Raw genomic sequence first — 25494 nt, 5'->3', positions numbered from 1 at the left:
TAAACAAGCTTCCATCTTATGGTTTGCCAACTGTTTTTTGTAATTGGTTATCCAGTTTTCTCTCTGATCGCTCACTGAGGATGATGGTAGATGCCTCTCTGTTTTCTAACTTCTCCACTAATGCCAGTGTCCCCCAAGGTTCAGTTCTGTCCCCCACTCTTTTCCTTGTGTATATTAATGACCTTCTTCCATTGACTGGAAATTCTATTCATAGTTTTGCCAATGATAGCACATTGCATTCCACTTTCCATTTTGAGAAACGTTGCCCTGCTCATTCAGCTTAAACTTCTCGAAAATCTGCTACCAATTCCTTAAACGCCAATCTTCAGGTAATTCTCTAGTGGGGCAAATACAACTTAGTTCATTTCAACCCTTCTAAAACTCAGTCTTGTTTTATATCTCACAAAGGATTCTTCTGCTGCTATGCTTATCTTTGGTGACACTCCGATTTCTAGGCACAATGGTATATCTCTTTTGGGGATTACCCTGACTTCTAATCTCTCTCTCTCTCTTAGCACAAGCACATTATAAATATTGCTTCCTCTGCATCTAAAAAATTTAGTTTTCTCTTTTGCTCTTGGCGTTACTTTTCTTCCAAACATCTGCTCACTCTGTATAAATCGCAAATCCGTCCTACCATGGAATATTGTTCCCACAACTGGGGTGGTGCCCCCAAAACCTCTCTTAGACTTCTTGATTCCATTCAGAATAAGTCAGTTATTAATTAATGATTCATCTCTAGCAGAGTCTCTCCACTCGCTGTCTCATCGATGAACTGTTTCTTCTGCATGCATTTTCTACAGATACTTCCATGGGCACTGTTCTTCTGAATTAGCTTCTATAATTCCCACTCTCTCTTGCAAAACAGTCCGAACACGTGCAGCCACCAGCCAACATTCATTTACTGTCCAACTTTAAACTCACAGAACCAACTTTTCATCTTCCTCATTTATTCATTCAACTGCCGTTTTCTGGAACAACCTTCCTTCATATGTATTTTCTGAAAATTACAGTCTACAGAAGTTCAAGTCCAATGTCAACTTCTTTCATCTTCTCAGCCCAGTACGTCGATGAGACAGCGAGTGGAGAGACTCTGTTAGACATGAATCATTAGGTGGTAGATGACTTTCATCAACCTGTGAAATTCCACCACTTTGCTTATTGGAGGCTTGAAGTGGTGAAACCCATGTTTAGTCTCTAGAGGAAAGTTTCCGGCATCCCTCCCCCATACTTCTCCTCCAACCCAAGCACGTTACTAAGTACTATAGGTTCTAATCCCTCTCATATTTGGGGTTTACATAAAAAAAAAAAAAGTACTAATAGCCAGTTTACAAAAATCACATTACTGACAATAATCAGAGATTAATAATATAAAAATCAACAATTAAAATTTGGAAAAAACATTCAAATTGTAATCAAACATGCAAGTATTATAATAATCTTATTCTTCTTTGCTTTTTTTTTTTGCATATATATCAATAACTTTATTCATTAATTTTTCTGATAACTCATTTGGGTCTTATAAGTGTATCTTCATGCAGTTTTACAGTACAGATACAGTCAGTCCTCGTATAACACGTGTTTACATTACACGAATTCGATCATACACGATTTATAAATAGGGGAATGATATCTTATACAAATAACACAAACCAAATTCGCTTATGCACGATTCGCCTTTGTGTTTACAAGAAATGGCAGTCGAACGCAGACTCACCCCAACCGAACGCAACACGATAGGAATGAAGAGAAGATTCTGAAAATGTATTTGTGTTTTATATCAGTGAGGGGGTAACACATTTCACCATAATAACGTAAAAACCAACACAATTCCAGCAATCGGTATAATCGCAAATGGAATTAGATCGAGTTTATAACAGATTCTATTAGCAGAAATGCAACTGGAAATTGTTTTTATTGTTTTATGGTAGTAACCCCTAGAAATGTGCTTTAGTAAAATGTGAGGTGTTAAAGTGTATCTCTGCCTTTACGGTGTTGTTTATTCAGTTGCTACACGCGCGCAGCTTTGTTTATGTGTATCAAGCCTGCCTCCTCATTTTGTAATTGTGCTTTATTCCCTAAAAATGAGTAAAATACTTAAAAGGTGTGAAAAGAAATCGTCCTTTTGAAGACACTGCAGATTCATAGAGAAAAAGAAAAGCAAAATCGATAAACAGAGGTGGACTGGGTCAAAAATTCTTACCCGGAAAAATTTATAGTGGCCTCATACTATGGTTTATGGCCAAAATCACACCGGCCTCCGGCCCACCGGGGTTTCCCCGGTAAGGCTTATGGCCAGTCCGCCACTGTCAATAGCGAAAAAATATGAAACTGTGAAACGCTTTGAGCGAAATGAAAGACCATGTGATATTGCTACAGACCTAAATGAGGCAACGCCGAGAATTACAAAGAATGCAGAGAAAATAAAAACAACTTTCATAGCAGGAACAACTCAAAGTGTAATTAAAATCCATTAGATTAAGACACAAAGAATTGGAAGAGAAGCAACAGTATCAACTGTTTGGATAGAAAACCAAACAAAAAACAAGTTTGCTTACGATAGAAGCAAAATCGTAATAAAATACGTAAAGTATTAAACCCCATTTTTCCCATAGGGCCTGTTGTTTATATTGCACGATTTTGCATTGCACAAGGGTTTCTAGGAACACAACTATTGTGCTATACGAGGACTGACTGTGCATATAATAAAAAGATTATAAAATGTATTGTTTATAGGATGCTTGTTTGTGGTATATACAAGGAAAAATTAGCATTAGTAGCGGCATACGATGCAAGAAAGCAAGCTTATGCAGCCTCAGCCAAAAAAAAAAAAAAAACCCTCCCATTTTATCCCTCCATTTGTTCTAAATGCCTGTTCAGCTCAGCCTTAAATTTATTTAGGCTATCAACTTCCACAACAAAAGATGGAAGTCTGTTCCACCAATCAACTACCCACTGGCTAAAGGCAAATTTCTTCATATCTATCCTACAACTGTCTTTCCTCATTTTAATCTCTGCCCCTTCAGGTTCTTAATCTGAGCAAGAGGAAGAATCCCATCAGCATTCAGCTTGCTCAAGCCATTCAAGGCCTTATGCACCTCAATCAGATAGCCTCGCTGGTGCCTACTCTCCATGTGCTGCAATTTGCAGAACTTAAGCCTTTCTTGGTAAGAGCACCCCCTTTGTTCCCTTCAGCAATCTTGTTGCCCTTCTTTGTACTTGTTCTAGGAACTCTACATCCTTCCTAAAATGAGGCCTCCAGACCTGTACACAATACTCTAGGTGTGGCCTGACCATTGCCTTGTATAATGAGATAATCACCTCCATGTCCCTGCTAGCAAAATTCCTATATATCATTGACAAGACTTCACGACCTGCCCTGGCAGTCCATCTGCACTGCTCAGTGAACTTCATATTTAACTGCACAATTACCCCAGGTCTTTTCCACTTTCCTGATTTTGGTACCACACAGTTGATTGGGTTATTGCTATCCATATGCAGTACTTTGCATTTGTCAGTGTTAAACTTCAGTTGCCACTTCTCTGCTGTTGTGAGATTGGCAAAGACAGTTTGATCACAAAATAAGTGAGATTTTGTTAGAAAGAAATCCTTTTCTGTGCATATCATTCCTTTTATGTTTTTCAATTTTGTGTACGCCCTTGGAAAAATTTTTACTACCATCTTTTGGGTTACCCCAAGGATCCAACCTATTTAAGGAGTTTGTAAACAACCAGTAATAAAAGCAAAACATAGCATTGGCTCTTGATGAATAGATAAGCCACTGCCTGGCACTCTCATGACCACTTTTCTCATGCCTTTTTTTGATACCACTGTGGTACGAAATGGTAACCAGCTGCTTCCTGTGGAAAATTTTGAAAATTGTCCTTGAGACCTGACTGGCAAGGATCTGCATTTAAAAGTGCTCACACAAGAGATGGCATGATTGGTTTATCACAAAACAAATGAGGCTCCGTCAGATAATCTTCAATATTAATAAGTTCAGAAAAGACTGAAGTTTTTGCTTGATGCTCTGCATGAGAAATATCAATGTCGGCTATGGATAACAGTACATCTGTTTCATTTTTTTCATCACTTCTTTTACTCTATAATCCTGAGTGTCGAAACTGTTACTATCATTTTTATCACTAGAATTTGTTGAAATACTTTTACCATCTTTTGGTGAAAAGTATTTCAACAAATAAGTATTTCACCATCTTTTCACCAATGCCATTGGTGAAAGCACGCTTCATCTGCAGTTTGTATATTTTTCTCCTCTTCATTCCTATTGATTTCTTCTGTGACTTAAGTAGGACAAAGCGCTGACATTTAGCTGCTTCATTTTTAGTTTTTTCCTGTTCCTTTAGCTTTATTCTATCTCAGCTTTTTTTTATTGCTCATCTTGTAAATTCATGTTTAAAATTTTATCCCATAAAAATTAATTTTTTATGCGATAGTCTTACACAAGATGCAATTTTTGGACACAGTCTCACACAAGATGCAATGGCTCACGCCTGACAGCTAATTTTTTTATAACATTCATGCTCAAGTTTGTTTTGAACAACTTTTACTGATTTTCAAAGTTAAATCAACACCATCTATTGGAATATTTTTAAACAAAATTTTAAATCAATTTTTGTGTGACATTTTGAAGAGTATATAAATACAGGCAGTCCTCTACTTACGAACTTTTTAGGGTTCAATTCAAATCTCGAGCCTACATAATATCTAGGTAACTGGTGAAGCGCAAGTGCCGACAGCATTGCTGCTGAAGAATTTCCAAAAACACTCGCTGATATCATTGATGCTGGGGATTACCAGCCACAACAGATATTCAATGTGGACAAAACAGAGCTCTTTTGGAAAAAGATGACACTTTTAACTTATGAACAGGGGTGGCTTGTTGGTAGGCACTGCAGAACTGCAGCACCCCCAGCTTTTCAAATCAAAATATACAGTCAACGGAATTTATGAAATTTTGTGAAAAACAATGCAACACAATGAATATTTTTATTAATAGGTGCCGCATATAGTATACTCATCCTCTATTTCCAATAATCAAAAAAAAAAAAAGTAAATAAATAATTTCTTTATTTAATACAAGTATTAAACAGAGCCTGGGCCAACCATAGCCTAAGGTCTTTGGTTCATGTGAAAACAACGAGTTCCAGTAATCATTTCAATAATAAACAAATAAAAACATGAAATCGTTTTCAACTTTGAAGTTTAACCGTAGGTGGAACTGTGCACTAGACGTAATGCAAACGTTTTACTGTCTGTTTGTAATATGGTCTATTTCCCTGTCAAGAAATTGTGCACCCTTCCTATTTAGGAATCTATTAGCTTGGTGTAGTATTGTCAATTAATCAGTTAAATTGGTTAATTTTATTAATTTTCATTGTTGATAAATTAAATTGTATTTAAATGGAAATCATGCCCCAGACTATAGCAGCAAAGCAACGGGTACAGAGTAGGAGTACTGTCTCACCCCTTGATGGACACCTATATATGGTGAGGGGACCTCCCAGTGATACTGCTGGACTTCCAGATTAGCATCACTGGGATCCAACATCCACAGCCAAGCTAACATCAATGAAATTGGTGTGTTTTCAGCGTGCTGCTACCCGTGAAAATTTGGAAAGGTGGTTGAGGGGTCCAGCTTCAGCACACCACTTTGGTCCCTGCTTTGACAACAAGGATGGTCCTGGTTCAATCGGCTAGTAGGTTTGCCTAGTCAACCATGTTAATGCCATGCCCCTACCCTCATGGTCCAAGCAACAAGATTAAGGTTGGCGGCAGTGCTGATATAACATCTGGGTAGCCCTGACGTCCCACTCGGGATTGTATTTATTGCTTGCTGGGTAGTGGGTATCCCTTTAGGCTCCGTGGTGGGTGGGGAGCCTGGGCGCTAAAAAAAAACAAAAATCTCATGAATCATGATAAAATTATTTCTTTTGGTACCCCTATCAGCCCTATCTGAAAACTTGACAATTGACCCCAATAATGTCACTTCTGCTAAGAAACAGAAAACAGAGGTTATATCAGGTCCAACACCTCATTACCTGATAATTCACTCCACTAGGGAGAAGCCCATAGGAAAAATGCCGCCCTTCTTTATACAGAAGGGTTTGGAAAGATTGGCAGGCTCTCCTAAATCTGTCAAATGGCTTCAATCAGGCAACATATTTGTACAGACCAGAAGTGAAAAACATTCAGAACAGCTCCTCTGAGCGACATCTAACCCCCCCACAAGATATTGAACTTATTCCGTGGTGTTATCGCAGATTGGATGTGACTGAAGAGGAAATCTGTTTTGAATTAAAACCGCAAGGAGTGATAGTTGCGAAACGAATATCCATGCATAGGGATGGGAAAATCGCTCCAACAAGAAACATCGTTCTGACATTTAATTCACCAATGTCTTCCGATTTCATTAGGTTATAAAGTATCTGTATGTACCAAATCCTTTACAGTGCTTTAAGTGCCAGAAATATGGACACTCGCAAATGGCCTGTGTTGGAGCCCTTGCATGCACTCGATGTGCTACAAAGGACCACGAAACTACAGCATGTTCGGCCACAAAACCCACCTGCATTAACAATCTAGAACAAGAAATAAATAACATCAGTTAGATACTTAATCAAAACCAATAACTTGCAAACTGTACCATAACCAATACCAAAGAGATACATACATACACTAAACTACTACCCTGCAAAACAAAACTATTATAAGAGAATTGACAATTTTTATTTCCCACACCCCTTCAGACCGGCACAGTTCATATTTCCCTTCCATCCTGGAATTGGGAAACCATTAGTTGATTGACAAAGAACCATAATATTAATGTTTGCTTTAAAGGAAATATAAATTGAAAACAAATATTTAATCTCTCTCACTCACTCACTCTCACAATGGGTGTGAAATGAGGTCTACAGGCTTCACTGTAGTTTCAAAAATTATTTTGAAAGACAAATGCTTCATAAGCGTCAAATTTTGATCAGTAAACACATTTATCACATATAATGTGGCAACACCACCCAAAGTAATGTTGCGTGTCATACCATACTTCCTTCATCTTGGATCCCAGTGTTTTAAATGTTGCATGCCAGCAAAAGGAGAGGGACTCTTTTATTTTTTTATTTTTATTATTAATAACAAGATACACAACACATAACCATTAACAGTGTATCTGAGATCAGAACAATAAACATAATACCAATAATATGAAATCCAACAGGAAATCCAACATTGATATAGATTAAAACATTAAAATCATATGTACAAAAGAGGATTGCATTAAGTTACTGGTAAAACAAGTAATAATTAATCAGTTAGAGAATAAAAAAATAATAAAACACATAATACCAATAAACTATAATAATTAGATCAAGGCTAGTCACTTTGCAGTTTAAGAGAAGAGGCAAACTTATCAATGGAGTTCATCAGTGATTGGAAGTTGCCAAAGAAGTCAATGAGAGAGTCATTTGCTGTTTTGCTGATTCTGTTCAGTGGACTGAATTTCATAAAGTCCATGGTGGCAGAGTCAAGGCGAAATGGCGTAAGGTTCCTGACGTCTACAAGGAGCATTGAAGTTGATTTTGCTAAGGATATCAGATGCTTCATAAGTTCCAGTGATTACTTTGGCTAGAAGGGTGATGTCAGCAGTAACTCTTCTTGTGCACAGAGGCCTCAGATGAAAGTAATCACACAGCGATTCATAATACACTAGTGATAGAATAGAGGATTTCGGTACGTAAGGTAATGGACAAAATTTTTTTGGACTGCTTCAATTTTGTTAGTTAAAGTATTTGTATGAGGATTCCAGATGGGTGAACTGAATTCAAGGATTGGCAGAACAATAGTTTTATAAAGGATAACCGCATATCTGTAGTTTTTGAACTTGTATGTGTTCAGTTTGATGAATCCCAGTGTTTTGAATGCTTTGCTGGACATGAGCATCGAATTTAGCACTGCTGGAGAAGAGAATCCCCAAGTCGTTAACTTGGTCACACCTTTCAATGATCACAGAGTTAATACTGTACTCCGTATTTATTAGTTGTGGAGATTTGCCGGATGAGAAAGAGATTACTTTGCACTTCAAGGGGTTAGCAGACAAGCCATTCAGAGATAGCCACAGAGAGAATTTATTGAGAGCACATTGAAGCTGTTGAGAATCGGTAATCTCCTTCACTTTGAGTAGATCTTAAGATCATCTGCATAGAGAGCAACTTGAACATTGGAGTTGTAGATGAAAGAAGGAAGATCATTTATGAAAACAATGAAAAGAAGAGGACCTAAGGGGGAGCCTTGTGGTACTCCACTTAGTGGTATAAAACAGTCTGAGTTCACTTGATTGATGATAATGCTCAAGGAATGATGCGTAATATAGCTGGGTAGCCATGAGAGCAAAGGGTCACGGATACCATATAGCTTAAGTTTTTCCAGAAGTTGTTCATGCTTAACTTTATCAAATGCCTTAGATATGTCTGTGTAGACTGAATCAACTTGAAGGTGGTTATCAAGAGCTTCAGAGGTGTATTGCCAGAAAGAAAATAAATTTGTGACTACTGACTTGCCACTGCAGAAACCATGTTGATTCTGATCAATGAAAGGCCTGAAGAATTCAAAGAGATGTTTGTGTACTGCTGTGTCGAAGAGTTTAACCAGGCTGTTTTGCAAGGTTATGGGTCTGTAATCAGATTACATAATTTTTATCACATTTTTTGAAAATAGGAACTATATTGACCTACTTAAAGTGCTTAGGATATTTCCCCAGCATGAGAGACAAGTTTAAGATCCGCAGTATGAGGGGTTTTAAGGTAGTGACAGTCATTTTCCAAAATAAGCCTGGGGTGTCATCTGGGCCTCTAGTATAGTCATTTCTCGTGCTTTTTAATGCCAAAATTAAATCTTCATCAGTGGTAAAGAGATTAATGAGGATATCATCTTTAACAGGTGTGAAGTCAGGAAATGAGGCAGGTCTCAACGTATCATTTGTTTGAATTCTGGAAAAATGTTTGGCAAACTCTTGAGCAATACTGAATTCGTCCAGTAAGAAGCATCTTGAAGCATTCCACTTCCAAAAGAATTACCGAAAAGTAATTGATAGAAATATTGGTAAGATCACCATTTTCTCTTAGCTGGATGACTCTTCTGCATTACCGTGATAGAGCTAGCAATAGATACTGTGCCACCCAATAAGAACCACAGGTTAACTCTAGAAATTACTTTACAGTAGAACTTCTGTTATCCACCAGGGTACAAGACCATGACAAATAATTGAATAGATGGATAATAGAATATGTACATTAAAAGCATTATGCATACAATAGACTGGATCATCTAACTTGTTTATTTTATTACATAATACATAACCTAATGAAATTTAATTAAACTTTAATTATTATTTATTTTTTGCCAAGTTGTCAAAAAAATCATAGTACTGATATCTACCTACAAACATACATATCTCATGTCATTAAAGAAATTTAAAGGAAAACAATATTACATAATTAAATTTCTTTTCTAAAAAAGTCAGTCAATTTCTTTTGTTTCATTACCCCTCGAGCCTTTTGGGAGGCAATGTTACTAATTTTATGCAAAAGTAACACATGTGCATCTGCTTCTTCTTGTACCTCGAACCATTCAATGCACTTTGACAACATAGTTTCAGCTTCACAGTGGCTAATTATGTTTGTTGTTCCATCAGCAGCAGCTTTTTCTTCTTCAGTTTCAAAATCATCTGAAATTTTCATCACTCTTTGCCCAATTTTATCGTTGTTTAAAATTTCACATCCGACGTCCATTTTGTCCAAATCCAGCTGATCATTTACTTCCTCCATCAAAATATTTTTAAAACCACGAACATTCGAACATAACTGCAAAATTTCAGTTTCTTTTGGAATGGTTTCTATATCAGTTGAATATATTTCTGGCCACAACTTATTTCAGCTTCTTTGTATTGTTTGAACTGGAACATCATTCCAGGCATCAGCGACATTGAAAATTGCATCTTTTCTAGTGTAGCTTTTCCAAAACTTTATCTAATCTAATTTATTTTCTGCTGAAATAAGTTTTTGAATGAATATTTTGCAATAATGATGTTACATACTCAGAATCATGCCTTGTTCCATCTGTTGAATGAGAGATGTTGTGTTTGCTAGCAAAAAATGGCATGATATTTTTCCATCAGTACTTTTTAAATCACATATGTGTATGGGATGAGTAGGCACATTGTCCATCAGTAGCATTGCACATTGTGGTAAACCTTTTGATGCCAAATGTGACCTTACACATGGTACAAATATTTTATGATACCAATCATGAAATATGTCTTGGCTCATCCACTCATTGTTTTGTGACAAATATTTAACTGGAAAAGCATTTAAAAATTAATATTTTTAATTGATCTAGGCTTTTTATTGGTTTTTTTCTATAAAACCAAAGGCAATTAGTGACTACTGCTGGCATTAGCACATACCATTATAGTGATGCAATCTTTTTGCATCTTATATCCTGGTTCCATATGTTCAGTCATTGAGGCTAGTGTCTTTTGAGGGTAGTGCCTTCCAATTAAGGCCAGTCTCATCGCAGTTGTATATTTGCTCTTTGAAGCCATTAGATGCTAGCCTTGAATGAAGGATCTCCACTTAGTTTTTTATTCATTTCAATGTGTTTTTTGGTTATTATAGGTCCTGACAATGGAATTAGCATTAGTAGAGGAATTTGATGCAAGAAAGCAAGCTTATGCAGTATCAGCCAAAAAAAAAAAAAAAATAAATAAATAAAAAATAACCACTTCCACTTCACCCCTCTGTTCGTTCGAAATACCTGTCCAGCTGAGCCTTAAACTTATTTAGGCTATCAACTTCCACGACAAGGGATGGAAGTCTGTTCCACTAACCAACCACCCGCTGGCTAAAGGCAAATTTCCTCACGTCTATCCTACATCTGTCTTTCCTCAATTTGAATTTATGCCCTCTCAGGTGATTATTCTGAGCGAGAGGAAGAATCCCATCACCATTGAGCATGCTCAAACCATTCAAGGCTTTATACACCTCTATCAGATCACCTCGCTGGTGCCTAGTCTCCAGACACTGTAATTTGCAAACCTTAAGCCTTTCTTCGTAAGAGCACCCCTTTGTTCCATTCACCAATCTTGTTGCCCTTCTCTGTACTCGTTCCAGCAGCTCTACATCCTTCTTGAAATGAGGCCTCCAGACCTGTATACAGTACTCTAGGTGTGGTCTGACCATTGCCTTATACAAGGAAATAATCAGCTCCTTATCCCTGCTAGAAAAATTCCTATATATCATTGACAATACACCATGAGCTACTCTTGCAGACCGTCTGCACTGCTCAGAAAACTTCATATCTGCCTGCACAACCACCCCCAGGTCCCTTTCATTCTCTACCACTGTCAGTGTAGTACCACAGAGTTTATACGTTGCTCTGGGGGTTGCTGTTTCCCATATGTAGTACTTTACATTTGTCAATGTTAAACTTCATTTGCCACCTCTCAGCCCATCTGCTCAACCTTTCCAGATCCTGTTGCAGTAGCATAGTGTCAGTAGTGTCCTTGACAACCCTACCAACCTTCGTATCGTCTGCAAATTTGAACATTAAGCTTGATATACCATCATCAATATCATTTATAAATACAGAAAACAATAATGGACCCAATACTGAAATCTGAGGGACTCCACTAATAACATTAGTCCACGATGAGCAGTGTCCATTGATTACCACTCTGTCTTCTCCCCCTCAACCACCCCTTTATCCATAGCAGCAATTTGCCTCCAATGCCACACTGCTCCAATTTGTGCAGCAGTCTTCCATGTGCAACAGTATCAAAAGCCTTTCTAATATCCAAGTATATAATATCAAAGTTATTCCCTGCATCCAGTTCTTTTGTGACTGCATCATAGTATCCAATCAAATTGGTCAGGCAAGACTTCCCCTTTACAAAACCATGCCGTCTGAGCTATAACTGAAGATTTGTCTAGATCAGGGGTGGGCAACTTTTTTCTTCAGCGGGCCGAATGAAATTTTCGTATCATGATGCGGGTCGGAATAGATTGAACGATTTAATAAAAAAAATCAGAACCTAAAAAATGTTATATTACTTGAATTACCAAATTATTAATGTATTTTTAAAAAAAATATCTGAATGTCCAATTATCATTGAAAATGCGGCATTCGGCATCAATTTTTCTTTTTTTTTTAATTGGCTCATTTTATGGGATATAAATTATATTAAATTAAAAATTGTAATAATTAGAAAAGGCATAAAACATAAAATATCTCGCACCAATATTATTTTTTTCAATAAGAAGTCAAACCCAAAGGAACTTCGTTCGATCGATGCTACAATAATAATTAGGAAATAACTCTTTGACGCTGCATAGAATCGCTTGGTTACTGTTGTACTGGCCACGATTTCCGATTGAACCGAATTAAGCCGAACGTTTATGGCGAGTGTAGTCAGGTATGGATTTTCTATATTTATGCATTTACCGAGGGGGCTGGGTTCAACATCGTCGCGGGCCGGCTGTTGCCCACCCCTGGTCTAGATGATCCTGCAGTGCTTCTTTAACCAGTGCCTCCATTAATTTTCCGGGAACAGAAGTTAAACTAACAGGTCTATAATTACTTGTGTCGCCCTTTGATCCTCCTTTGTGAATTGGGGTCACATTTGCACTTCTCCAGTCCATGGGTACTTCCCCTGAGTCCAAGGAAGCTCTCATAATTATGGCTTAGAGTTTGCTTACTTCCTTTGCTGCCTCCTTTAATATAACTGGATAGATCCCATCCACCCCAGGTGCCTTTCTTGTATTTATCTTCAACAATTTCTCCTCCACTTTACTTTCAGTTATTACAAGATTCTCTAGCTTACTGCCAGAGTTGAATACACCTCTGGCATTCCCCTCGCTGAATAACTCCTCATGTGTGAATGTCGATGCAAAATATTCATTTAGTTTGTTAGCTATCTGAGCAGGATCATAAACAGTTGACCCATCGATATCAAGTGGACCAATCTTATTCATCCCCTTCCTTCTAGAGTATACATAAGTAAAGAACTCCTTGCTGTTTTTCTTTGCATCCCTTGCCAAAGATTTCTCGTGATCTGCTTTCGCCTGCCTAACCTCCTTTATAACTTGGTTACAGATCAACTTATATCTATCATAGGCTTCTGTGTCACCCATTAATTTATATGTATCCCATGCATTTTTCTTAGTTGGTATGTAAAGCCTAGTAGCTTCCAAGATAAGTTCTTTGAATGCTTCCCATTTTGAGTTTGCTGTTGGTAACATCATCAGTTGGTCCCACTGTATAGAATTTTAATACTGGCTCAGACCATCGTAGTCGCCTTTACGGAAGCAATAACCCTTCCCTTTACCCCTGATGGTAGTTACCTCCTTGAGTAAATCCCACTTCAGCACACTGTGATCACTGCCACCTAGTGGTTTCTGTATCTGCAGATTCTTAATGCATGAAGAATCACTACTGATAATCAAATCAAGAGTATTGCTCCCTCTAGTTGCCTCCCAAACATGCTGATTTAGATAACAATCATCCAATAAATTCACAAAAGCCTTGCTAGTGTGTGAGTGACCAACCCACAAATTCCAGTCAATATCTGGGAAATTAAAATCTCCCATTATAAGACTCTCTGATTTGCTGGCCCGCTCTATTTCCCTGTACAGTTTCTTATTATACTCATCAGAGTCATTAGGCCTATAGCACACTCCTACTCTCAATTTTGATCTCCCAATGCTTATGTCACACCAAACTGACTCAACACTGCACTATCCAGCGATGTCGACTGGCTTCACTTCCTTGGGTTTTATGTGTTTCTTAACTAATAGCATAACCCCTCCTCCCTTCCTATCCTGTCTATCCTTTCTGTAGACGTTGTACTCCCCAAATTCCAGTTCTGCATTACTTATATCTGTGTGACACCACGTATCTGATATCCCAACAGTGATGCTTTGAGCAATACCTCAAATTCGTCAAATTTATTTACCAAGCTCCTAACATTGCACGTGATGGACAATCGAAGTAAATAGGGTGACGGACAATCGAAGTTCCACTGTGTTCAAGAAAACCATCATTTACCAGTGCTGTACAGGAAACTGTCATATGATAGCTGTAGTGAAACAACAGCCCCAACCATAACATCACAGCCAGAGAGTTGAATGAGCCACATTACCTAGACTCAGTATGACTTACAGTAGGGGTTCTCAACGGAGTCGATGAAAATATGAAAGGGGTCGATTAACCTTTAGGGGTCTTTCGGGGGTCACTGAACTATTAGTGGTCGACTGGGGGTCGATTAAATAAGATCTATGTTGTATTATTATATTTAATTTTTTTTATGCATTTTTCTTAACTAAATTAATTTATTTTAAAATTTTCGTATTGTTGAGAAGTCTGGTTTAGTGCAGCTAGCAAAATTGTACAATGTAATATGGGCTCTTTAAGCCCACCTACTGTTCACAAACACTACGTGACCATCACATGCAATTTCTCTTTTTTCAGTGACCAGAGTTAGTATGGATTTAGAGTGCAACAAGTAAGGTTGAAATTTAAACATACATTAGTTTTATATTTATTTTATGGTAGATGCAGTTTATAAAAATATATTAATTTGTGTGAATAGTTGTAAGTGTATATATAATAATTATTTGTTAGATGTGATTGCTTCATTATTTTTGATTATTTTTATTTAATTTTAAGGAATTTAATAAATATGTCAGTACCAAAAAGAAAGTGCAGGCAGTATTCCCAAGAATATTTAAGCTTAGGGTTGATTTCTACGCTGGGAAATGATACAATGCCTCTGTCTCATTTGTGAAAAAACATTTACTGACGATGCTATGAAGCCATCAAAGATAAAAGAGCACATTGAAAGAATGCATCCTAATAAAAAAAGAAAATAATTTAGAGTATTTTAAAAATTTAAAAGAAAATTTCTTTTATGTTCAAAAACGGGACTTAAGTCATTTTTTAATCATCCACTTCCAAAAATGTTGAAGGTTGAATGGAAGCGTCTTACAACATATCACTTTTAATTGCAAAAGAGGAGGATATCCTCATACAGTTGGTGAAAAATTAATTTTACCTGCAGTAAGAGAGGTAATAAGTACTCTAATGAAAATAGACCCAGATCTAATATTAAAAAAAAATATTCCACTGAGTAATAACACAGTGCAAAATCGCATCAATGAAATGGCCTGTGACCACCAAATACGGAGGATGCGGAATGGTCAAGGAATGACCACCGCACATCCTTGGAGCAATATGGCCTTAGTTGCTAATGATCCTAAAAACCAAAATAATAAAAATAATAATAAATGGCTGAGGGTATTAAAAAGTCTTTATAAATTGATCTGCAAACAAATAAATCCGCCATTCAGTTAAATGAACCAACTTTCTGAAGAATGAGCATATTGATGATTTATGTTCGCTATTATAGCCCAAGAAAAGAAGAAATAACAGAAGAATTTCTTACTGTTGAGCAATTAGAGACTTACATGACAGGTGAAATTATTTTTGATTGTTTTGAAAAATTTTTAGACAAATATAAAATAGCTATTTCCAATGTAATTGTGGCAGCTTGTGATGGAGCACCTGCAATGATTGGCAAATATAGAGAATTTCTAGCTAATCTGAAGAAAAAAAAGTTCAGAACGTTCGAACAGTGCATTGTTTTGCACAGACAAACATTTAGTTGCAAAAAAAAATTAATGAGAAACTTCATGATGTTCTAGATTTGTTCATAAAAACTATAAATATTATAAAATCAAAATCTTTAAATGATCATCTTTTTGCACAATTGTGTGATAGCAATGACGAAATATAATTTGTTGTTTCACTCAGATGTGCACTGGCTGTCCAAAGGCAATTGTTTATAGATTAGTTGGAATTTTCGATACAGTTGTAGAATTTCTCCTTCAAATTGATGAACTTATAGGAATGCAATTATTACATTTAAAAGGGCATATGTTTTACTCAGCAGATATGTTTTCCCAATTTAACAATATCCAAAATAAATTACAAGGAAAAGATATTAATCTTATTGAAGCGCGGACAATTATTCTTGGGTTTTGTTCTAAAATTGATCTTTTTTTATCCACACTAAACCAATCAGATCTTCGTTATTTTGAAAATTTTAAGACAACTGTCTATTCTCAAAAAAGATACAATTTCTGCTGATGATATACTATTATATACCAATTATTTGAAAAAATTGAAAGAAGATATGAATGTTCACTTTAAAGATCTCAAACTTGGATGTATCATCGTGGATTGTTGAGCCATTTGCATGTGATATAACCGGAATAGACATTTCTTTACAAGAAGAATTAATTGAAATTAGAGAAGATCTCGAATTAAAAGTTTTTTTGTTTAAAACAAATGGATATGCAAAATTTTGGAATTCAAAAAATATACTGCAAAAATGCCTAGTGTTAAAACATATATTTGAACCCTTATTGTTAGCCTTTCCGAGTTCTTATTTAGAGGAGGCAGGTTTTAGCCACCTGAATAATTTATTAAGAAAAAGTAGAAGTAGATTAAATATATCAGAATGCGGAGATTTACGAATAATATTAAGTAATTTGAACCAAACATTATATCTAAACATCAAGCTCAACCATCTCAATAATATAAATATGATATTATTTTCTTTTATTTTTATATACTTTTTGTGCTATTGTTCATAAATATTTTTTTTACGTTTCCTATTTACTATTACTGACTTCATACTTGTATGTAATATTATTTTGTACAATAAATTATTATTGGAATATTTTGCTTATTTCAATTAGTCGAACAAAAGTTTATTAGAGTTAATATAATACGCCACTGATTAAAAAATCCAAATACTTGTCATAATTATCTTGAAATTTTTAACAATGTGTTTTGGGTGCTATATAGAGAGAAATGCCCACTCTAAGAATTCTGTTTGTTTCCTTTGAAGATAATTAGGCATTAAAAAAAAGTCAATTTTGTGTTGAAGACTAAAAAAAAAAAATTAAATTCTACTCATACATAGATTGCCCTTTCATCTGAACAAAATCTAAATTTAACACTGTTTATATAGTATTACGCATATCGTTTTAGAATTATAGTAATAATTAAGTTTTAAAGGGGGGGGGGGTCGATGAAAATTTTTTCTTTTAAGGGGTCGATGCATGAAAAAGGTTGGGAACCTCTGACTTACAGCATCCAATCAAAAAACAATGACCTCTGAAATTTTCATCTTTGGACTGTTTCTTGTCCCCTCATTGGAGGATTCTCTGAATTATGTATTAACAAGCTGTTTTTTTGTTTTTTTTTTATCTGCAGAAGAAGGAACCATAGTATTCTAGTGCTCTCTTCTAAATTGGCTAAATTATGTTCACAAAATGCAATATAATATGTTTATCACATTAGTTACCTTTGTTTCATTCCGATAAATGGCTTAACCTAAACAATGAAGTGTTCATTTGCCAATTTCTTTCAAATGCCACCCTGCATTGCTATTTACATATGAGTATAATGTTATAATAAAAAAAAAGTTGATAATTTGGCCAACAAAGATTTGAGAACTAATGTTCAACATAAGTAGAAGATATATGTTTATATGGTATTTGAAATTGAGCTAATTTTGAAGATTGAAACCATTTTTAATCCTGATATACTAGTATAATGAATTGTTTACAGTAGTCATAAAATAAACTGTATATTTTTGTAGGACTTATCAAAATATGGAATATAAGAAGGACAAATCTGAAAACTGTGGAAGTTTCTATTCAAAAAAAGTTGCATCAGATGATTCTTGTACATTCCTTGATACAGATGATGAATCATGTCTTAGACAGCGGTTGTTCATTCCTCCTGACTTGCCTACTCATCTTCTGGATCCTAATGAGGTAAAATTATGTTAATTTTCCTAAAGTGTTTTTCAATGCGACAAACTTACTTTACTATGACGAATGGGCCTGGTGTACTGGGGTCCATGGTTAAGAAAATACAATGATATAACCCAGTAAAAGGTATTTAATACAATAAAATACAATGGAAGCTTTCGAGACGGTCGAGTCTCTTTATCAACCAAATTTTTGAATACAACTGATACAGTTATGCGTGCAATAAGCTGAAGGAACGTTATTCATTCAAGCTGGTTTTCTATTGTTGTTGCACGGACATGCGCTGTTTTACTCCAGTGTTTGTGTTGAGGTATAAAATGGTTGTCTCTAGGATGGGGTGCAATCTCATGCCTTTGCAGCAGTTTATGGCCTTCAGATTGTTCAATATGTTAAGTGACTCTAGCCAAAGGCGGTGGCGAAAGTGTCGTGAGTGGTCTAATATTTCGAAGTCACGTTTGGGATTGAGATCGTGGTTGGTGGCCGAAAAATGCTCCGTGACTGCAGACTGGTCAGTTTTGGCAAGGCAAATTGCTCTGTCGTGCTCCGTGAGGCAATCTTGTAGTTTTTTTTTTTTTTTTTTTTTTTATGAAAACCCCAAACACGAAGGTATCAAACCTATAGTACTTAGTACCGTGCATGGGTTGAAGGAGAAGTATGGGGGGAGGGGGATGCCGGAAACTTTGCTCTAGAGAAGTGGTTTCACCACTTCATCGTGTTAATGTATTTGTAGATGTCTTGATGCCTCACCTATGTAGCAGCTGTCACAGTCTCTGCAGGTGATGCGGTATATTACATTGCTGCGTAAGAGGGGGTGTGACAAGGGTCTTCACACTGGAGACAAGCGAACGTAGGTTTCTGCAGGGTAACTGTACACATTTCATGTGGTAATTTCTGAAGATTTTTGAGATCCGTCCTGACATGTCTGGATAGTATGGAATGTAGGTGGTTGGCATACTTTCATGGTCTGGGGATCTTTGATGGGGTGCAAGTTCCTGTGCTTGTAATAGGCACCTGTCTAGCACATGGGATGGATAGCCACATTTGGTTAGGTCTGCTCTCACACGGGAAATCTCGTTGCGTCTAATTGCATCAGTCTGGAATGGCTCCAAGCCCTGGAGAATAAGGTGCAGGCAGTGCTGTTGAATGACTGGGTGCATGGCCGGATCTGTAGTTTGTAAATTGTCTGCACCACATAGGTTTACGGTATACCAAAGTCTCTCTAGATGTGGGCCTACGCGCTGAACTAAGACATCCAGGAACGGGAGCGCCTCGTTGACTTCTAACTCTAGAGTAAACTGGATGAAATTAGACAGGGAATTGAGGTATTCTAGTAATGCTGTTTCAGAGCCACGTGGTATTATGGTATTATAGTGAAAATATCGTCAACGTATCTGCACCATGTTGTAATAGGCACAGGTGGGTTCAGGAGTGTCTGCTCCTCCAACTCTTCCATGGCAATGTTGGCCACTACGGAACTAAAGGGGCCACCCATAGCAGTGCCATGCACCTGTTGGTAGACTGAATTCTCGAAGTTGAAGATGCTGCTTGATAAGCATAGGTTGAGGGCGGTGCAGATGTCATCAGTGGATAGTGATGTTCTGGCTGAAAGGCTTAAGTCGTTCTCAAGGAGCCTCCTGGCGTAGTGTACGGGAATTGAAGTGAATAATGAGACCACATCAAATGATGCCATGACAGTGCTGTCAGGAATTGAAAGGTCTTTAATGAGGTGGATGAATTCACTGCTATTTTTGACAGTGTGTTGTTGTTGTTGTTATTTGGTTTATAGGAGCATTAGCAACTAAGGCCATATTGCTCCGGGGATGTGCGGTGGTCATTCCCTGACCTTTCCGCATTCTCCGTATTTGGTGGTGATGGGCTCGAACCCTGGTCTAATCAAGAAGCGTGTGCTACACACTGCCGCTCCTTCCCACCTGGCTGCGGAGGCGCACTTGACAATGTATGTGTGTGGTATTTCCTACGAGAGGTGATAGGAGGCGCACAACATACTTGGATAGCTCATACGTTGGAGCATTGCAGCAGGATACTATATGTCTGAGGGTAACACCCGGTTTGTGGATTTTTGGCAATCCATAGAACTGCGGCAGTTGACAGCCGGTGGCATGTAGAAGACGCTGAGTTGTAGCTGGGATTTTCTTTTCTTGAAAAGAAAAGAAAAGAAAATTTCAAATGATGCCACTGTTATGGCATCATTTGATGTGGTCTCATTATTCACTTCAATTCCCGTACACTGCGCCAAGAGGCTCCTTGAGAACAACTTAAGCCTTTCAGCCAGAACATCACTATCCACTGATGACATCTGCACCGCCCTCAACCTGTGCTTATCAAGCAGCATCTTCACCTTTGAGGATTCAGCCATACCAACAGGTGTATGGCACTGCTATGGGTGCCCCTGTTAATCCCGTAGTGGCCAACATCGCCATGGAAGATTTGGAGGAGCAGACACTCCTGAACCCACCTGTGCCTATTACAACATAATGCAGATACGTTGATGATATTTTCACTAGAATACCTCAATTCCCTGTCTAATTTCATCCAGTTTTACTCTAGAGTTAGAAGTCAATGAGGCGCTCCCATTCCTGGATGTCTTAGTTCAGTGTGTAGGCCCACGTTTAGAGACTTTGGTATACCGTAAACCTATGTGATGCGGACAATTTACAAACTGCAGATCCAGCCATGCACCCAGTCATCTCAACAGCACTGCCCGCACCCTATTCTCCAGGGCTTGGAGCCATTCTAGCACTGATGCAATTAGATGCAATGAGATTTCCCGTGTGAGAGCAGACCTAACCAAATGTGGCTATCCATCCCATGTGCTAGACAGGTGCCTATTACAAGCACAGGAACTCGCATCCCACCCAAACCCCCCAGACTATGACAGTATGCCAGCCGCCTACATTCCATACTATCCAGGCATGTCATCCTCAGAAATTACCACATCGAATGCATACAGTTATCCTGCAGAAACCTACGTTCGCTTGTCTCCAGTGTGAAGACCCCTGTCACACCCCTCTTACACAGCAATGTAATACTGACATCAAGATGTCTACAAGATCGCCTCACAGAGCACGACAGAGCAATCCGCCTTGCCAAAACTGACCAGTCCACAGTTGCCGAGCACTTTTGGGCCATCAACCACGATCTTAATCCCAAACGTGACTTCGAAATATTAGACCACTCGCAACACTTTCGCCACCGCCTTTGGCTAGAGTCACTTAATATATTGAACAATCCGAAGGCCATAAACCTCTGCAAAGGCATGAGATTGCACCCCATCCTAGAGACAACCATTTTATACCTCGACAAACACTGGAGTAAAACAGCGCATGTTCGTGCGACAACAATAGAAAACCAGCTTGAATGAATAACGTGCCTTCAGCTTATTGCACGCATAACTGTATCGGTTGTATTAAAAAATTTAGTCAAATTTGGTTGATAAAGAGACTCGACCGTCTCGAAAGCTTCCATTGTATTTTATTGTATTAAATACCTTTTACTGGGTTATATCATTGTATTTTCTTAACACTTACTTTACCATTAAATATTTGTTAAGTAGGTCTTGACTATTTCTATATACTAACTCCTGGAAGATTGATTTGTAGGCAGGAGATAATTTTGTTTATTATTATATTCCATTAGAATACTTAATCACCCTATTTTCCAGACATTAATATGGCAATCCCCCACCCTTCAAAAAATGTTGTATAAAATTTCCCATGTCTTATGGTCAGGAGGTCTATTAGGTAAGTACATGCAGTGATCATTTTATTGCCAAGTATATATGAGTGGGACTTGCACATTTCACTGAAACTCAACATAATCAGTAAAATTCTACTTCCTTTTAGAAACATATAGTCTCAAGAAATGTGGAATCAGCAATGTCTGTTTGTCCTCAAGATTATGCATTCTGTGAAAAAAGCAGTTGAGATCATAACATTTCTAATGACAAGGGTAACAGTAACAAAATTTTTTGGGATTCTGAATTGAGTTTGCAATTTAGGAAATTCTGAAATTTTGCCCAGACATAATAAGAGGAAGTACATGATGAGTGCCTTGTTTAGCCCTGGAGAAACTGGGCAAGGTTCATAGGACAGAAATTTCTTCAATATGGTTTGTGCTTGTTAACAGGAGAGACTGTTTTTACAGGGATGGAATACACTTAAATAGAAGTGCAAGAATATTCGCTGCTGCTGCTGAGATAGTATTAAGTGAGGTGGAAAACTGCTAGCCTGGGATGAAAGTACACAGAATAATAGATTAACAGCACTGCAGGCAGAGGTGAAAATGATTCTTACATTGCTTGGAACATACTTCACTTTCCAACCTGGAAAGTGAAGTGTCAGAGATTACAAATCCTGTTAGGGTTACTTAAAGCAAAAAAAAAGTAGATGCATTATACACTAATGCTAGGAATATAGCAAATTTGGTGAATTGGTTAAGTCAACAAATGACAACATTAGGGATAATGGAAACATGGTGCAACTCAGAAATGCTATGCAGAATACAAGGGAATAATCACTTCCTTATCCCTGCTAGAAAAAGTCCTGTATATCATTGACAAGACACTATCAGCTACTCTTGCAGCCCATCTGCACAGCTCAGAGAACTTCATATCTGCCTGCACAATTACCCCCAAGGTCCTTTTCACTGTCAGTGTAGTACCACAGAGTTGATACATTGCTCTGGGGGGTTACTGTTTCCCATATGTAGTACTTTACATTTGTCAGTGTTAAACTTCATTTGCCACCTCTCAGCCCATCTGCTCAACCTTTCCAGATCCTGTTGCAGCAGCATAGCATCAGTAGTGTCCTTAACAACTCTGCCAACCTTTGTATCCTCTGCAAACTTGGACATTAAGCTTGATATACCATCATCAATATCTTTTATAAATACAGAAAACAACAATGGATCCAACACTGAACCCTGAGGGACTCCACTAATAACATTAGTCCACGACGAGCAGTGTCCATTGATTTCCACTCTCTGTCTTCTCCCCCTCAACCAACTCTTTATTCATAGCAGCAATTTGCCTCCAATGTCACACTGCTCCAATTTGTGCAGCAGTCTTCCATGTGCAACAGTATCAAAAGCCTTTCTAAGATCCAAGTATATAATATCAAAGTTATTCCCTGCATCCAGTTCCTTTGTGACTGCATCATAGTATCCAATCAAATTGGTCAGGCAAGACTTCCCCTTAACAAAACCATGCTGTGTCTGAGCTATAGCTGAAGTCTTGTCTAAATGATCCTGCAGTGCTTCTTTAACTAGTGCCTCCATTAATTTTCCTGGAACAGAAGTTAAACTCACAGGGCTATAATTACTTGTGTCAGCCATTGATCCTCCTTTGTGAATTGGTGTCACATTTGCACATCTCCAGTCTATGGGTACCTCCCCTGAGTCCCAAGAAGCTCTCATAATTATGGCTAAGGGTTTGCTTACTTCTTTTGCTGCCTCCTTTAATATAACTGGATAGATCCCATCCACCCCAGGTGGCTTTTTTATGTCTATCCTCAACAATTTCTCCTCCACTTTACTCTCAGTTATTACAAAATCATCTCGCTCACTGCCGGAGTTTACTTCACCCCTGGCATTCCCCTTCCTGAATAAATCCTCATGTGTGAATGTAGATGCAAAATACTCATTTAGTTTGTTAACCACCTGAGCAGGATCCTCAACTGTTGAACCATAAATATCCAGTGGACCAATCTGATTCATCCCTTTCCTTCTAGAGTTTACATAGCTAATGAACTCTTTTCTGTTTTTCTTTGCATCCTTTGCCAAGGATTTCTCATAATTTGCCATTGGCTGCCTAATCTCCTTTGTGACTTGGTTACAGACCAGCTTATATCTATCATAGGCTTCCATGTCACCGATTAATTTATATGTATCCCATGCGTTTTTCTTCTCTGGCATATGTCTCATTAGTTCATCTGACTTCCATTTAGGCCCAAACTTGAAGAATATTTCTTAGTTGGTATGTAAAGCCTAGTAGCTTTCAAGATAAGTTCTTTGAATGCTTCTGATTTTGAATTTGCTGTTGGTAACAACATCAGTTGGTCCCACTGTATAGAATTTAAATACTGTCTCAGACCATCGTAGTCGCCTTTACGAAAGCAAAAAACCCTTTCCTTTACCCCTGAAGGTGTTACATCTTTGAGTAAATCCCACTTTAGCACACTGTGATCATTTCCACCTAGTGGTTCCTTTATCTGCAGATTCTTAATGCATGAAGAATCACTACTGATAATCAGATCAAAAGGATTACTCCTTCTAGTTGCCTCCTGAACATGCTGATGTAGAAAACAGTCATCCAATAAATCCACAAAAGCCTTGCTAGTGTGTGAGTGACCATCCCACAAATTCCAATCAACATCTGGGAAATTAAGATCCCCATTATTTACTGGCCCACTCTATTTCCCTGTACAGTTTCTTATTATACTCAACAGAGTCATTAGGCCTATAGCACAATCTTACTCTCAATTTTGATCTTCCAATGCTTATGTCACACCAAACTGACTTGACACTGCACTGTCCAGCAATGTTGACTGGCTTCACTTCCTTGGATTTTATTTGGTTTGGTTTTTTTTTTTAGGAGCATTAGCAACTAAGGCCATATTGCTCCGGGAATATGCGGTGGTCATTCCCTTGACCTTTCCACATCCTCCGTATTTGGTGGTGACGGACTCGAACCCCGGTCTAATCAAAAAGCATGTGCTACGCACTGCTGCTCCTTCCCACCTGGCTACGGAGGCGCCCTTGGATTTTATGTGGTTCTTAACTAATAGCATAACCCATCCTCCCTTCCTGTCCTGTCTATCCTTTCTTAACAACAACAACAACAAGTGTTTAGAGTTATCATGAGTCTGCTGACGAGGCTACTAGTGACGGTCATGTTCAAAGCCGCGAAGTGGATTTTTCTTATTTATTGATTTGAAATTATTGTTTTTCTAAAACTTTTGATTTAAATTTAGTAGTATAACATTATATTGTGATTTTTTGATTAATTTGGTGTATTTATTCTTTACTCGGCCTTGTAAAAGTATCGGTAAGGGTTTCCACGTGTTCGTAACTACCGCTACTGTTATTAACTTTCCTGCCATTGTGATACCGTACTAGATATACCGTAGGTTATATACCGTACTAGATAGCATTAGTTGAACATCGTTAGCAGTTAAATTGTACGTTTAAATAAATACATATAACGACTTAGATTACAAACGTAATATAATTAATAACATAACATAATTAATTAATAAAATAATAGAATCATGACTCAGACCAGAGCAGCAAAGCAAAAGGCTCAAGCTAATGGAAGTGCTGTGGCTCAGAGCAGAACTAAGGGGGGGCAGTTGTCCTCTGACTCACAGCCTTATAAAATGCACTGTTTGCTTGATGTTTGCAGAGCAATCGGGTACGGGACATGATACTGCCAAGGGGGATGTCTTTGTGTGTGCGTGATGCAAGGAGTGTATCGATATCAGGCAACAATTCGGCGTTCTTGTGGGCCTATATGAGAGCTTGAAGGACAGGGTGGATGCCCTCGAAGAAACTAAATTGAGGG

General features: G+C 37.7%; 1 protein-coding gene across 1 annotated transcript in view; it reads left to right on the top strand.

Moving 5' to 3' along the window:
- Positions 1-25494, top strand: part of LOC150078575 (adiponectin receptor protein-like) — a 222636-nt gene that overhangs the window by 17463 nt on the left and 179679 nt on the right. The window contains exon 2 of the mRNA XM_090385390.1: positions 17741-17918. Within this exon, the coding sequence (XP_090241516.1) occupies positions 17754-17918 (165 nt within the window). The 5' untranslated portion in view covers positions 17741-17753. The remainder of the gene's footprint in view (positions 1-17740; positions 17919-25494) is intronic.

This window comes from Mastigoproctus giganteus, chromosome 11 (assembly GCF_048544385.1).
Source record: "Mastigoproctus giganteus isolate SK-2022 chromosome 11, ASM4854438v1, whole genome shotgun sequence".
Classification (NCBI taxonomy): Eukaryota; Metazoa; Arthropoda; class Arachnida; order Uropygi; family Thelyphonidae; genus Mastigoproctus; species Mastigoproctus giganteus.
The sequence above is the reverse complement of the archived record's forward strand: the minus strand, read 5'-3'. Positions and strand labels throughout refer to the sequence as shown.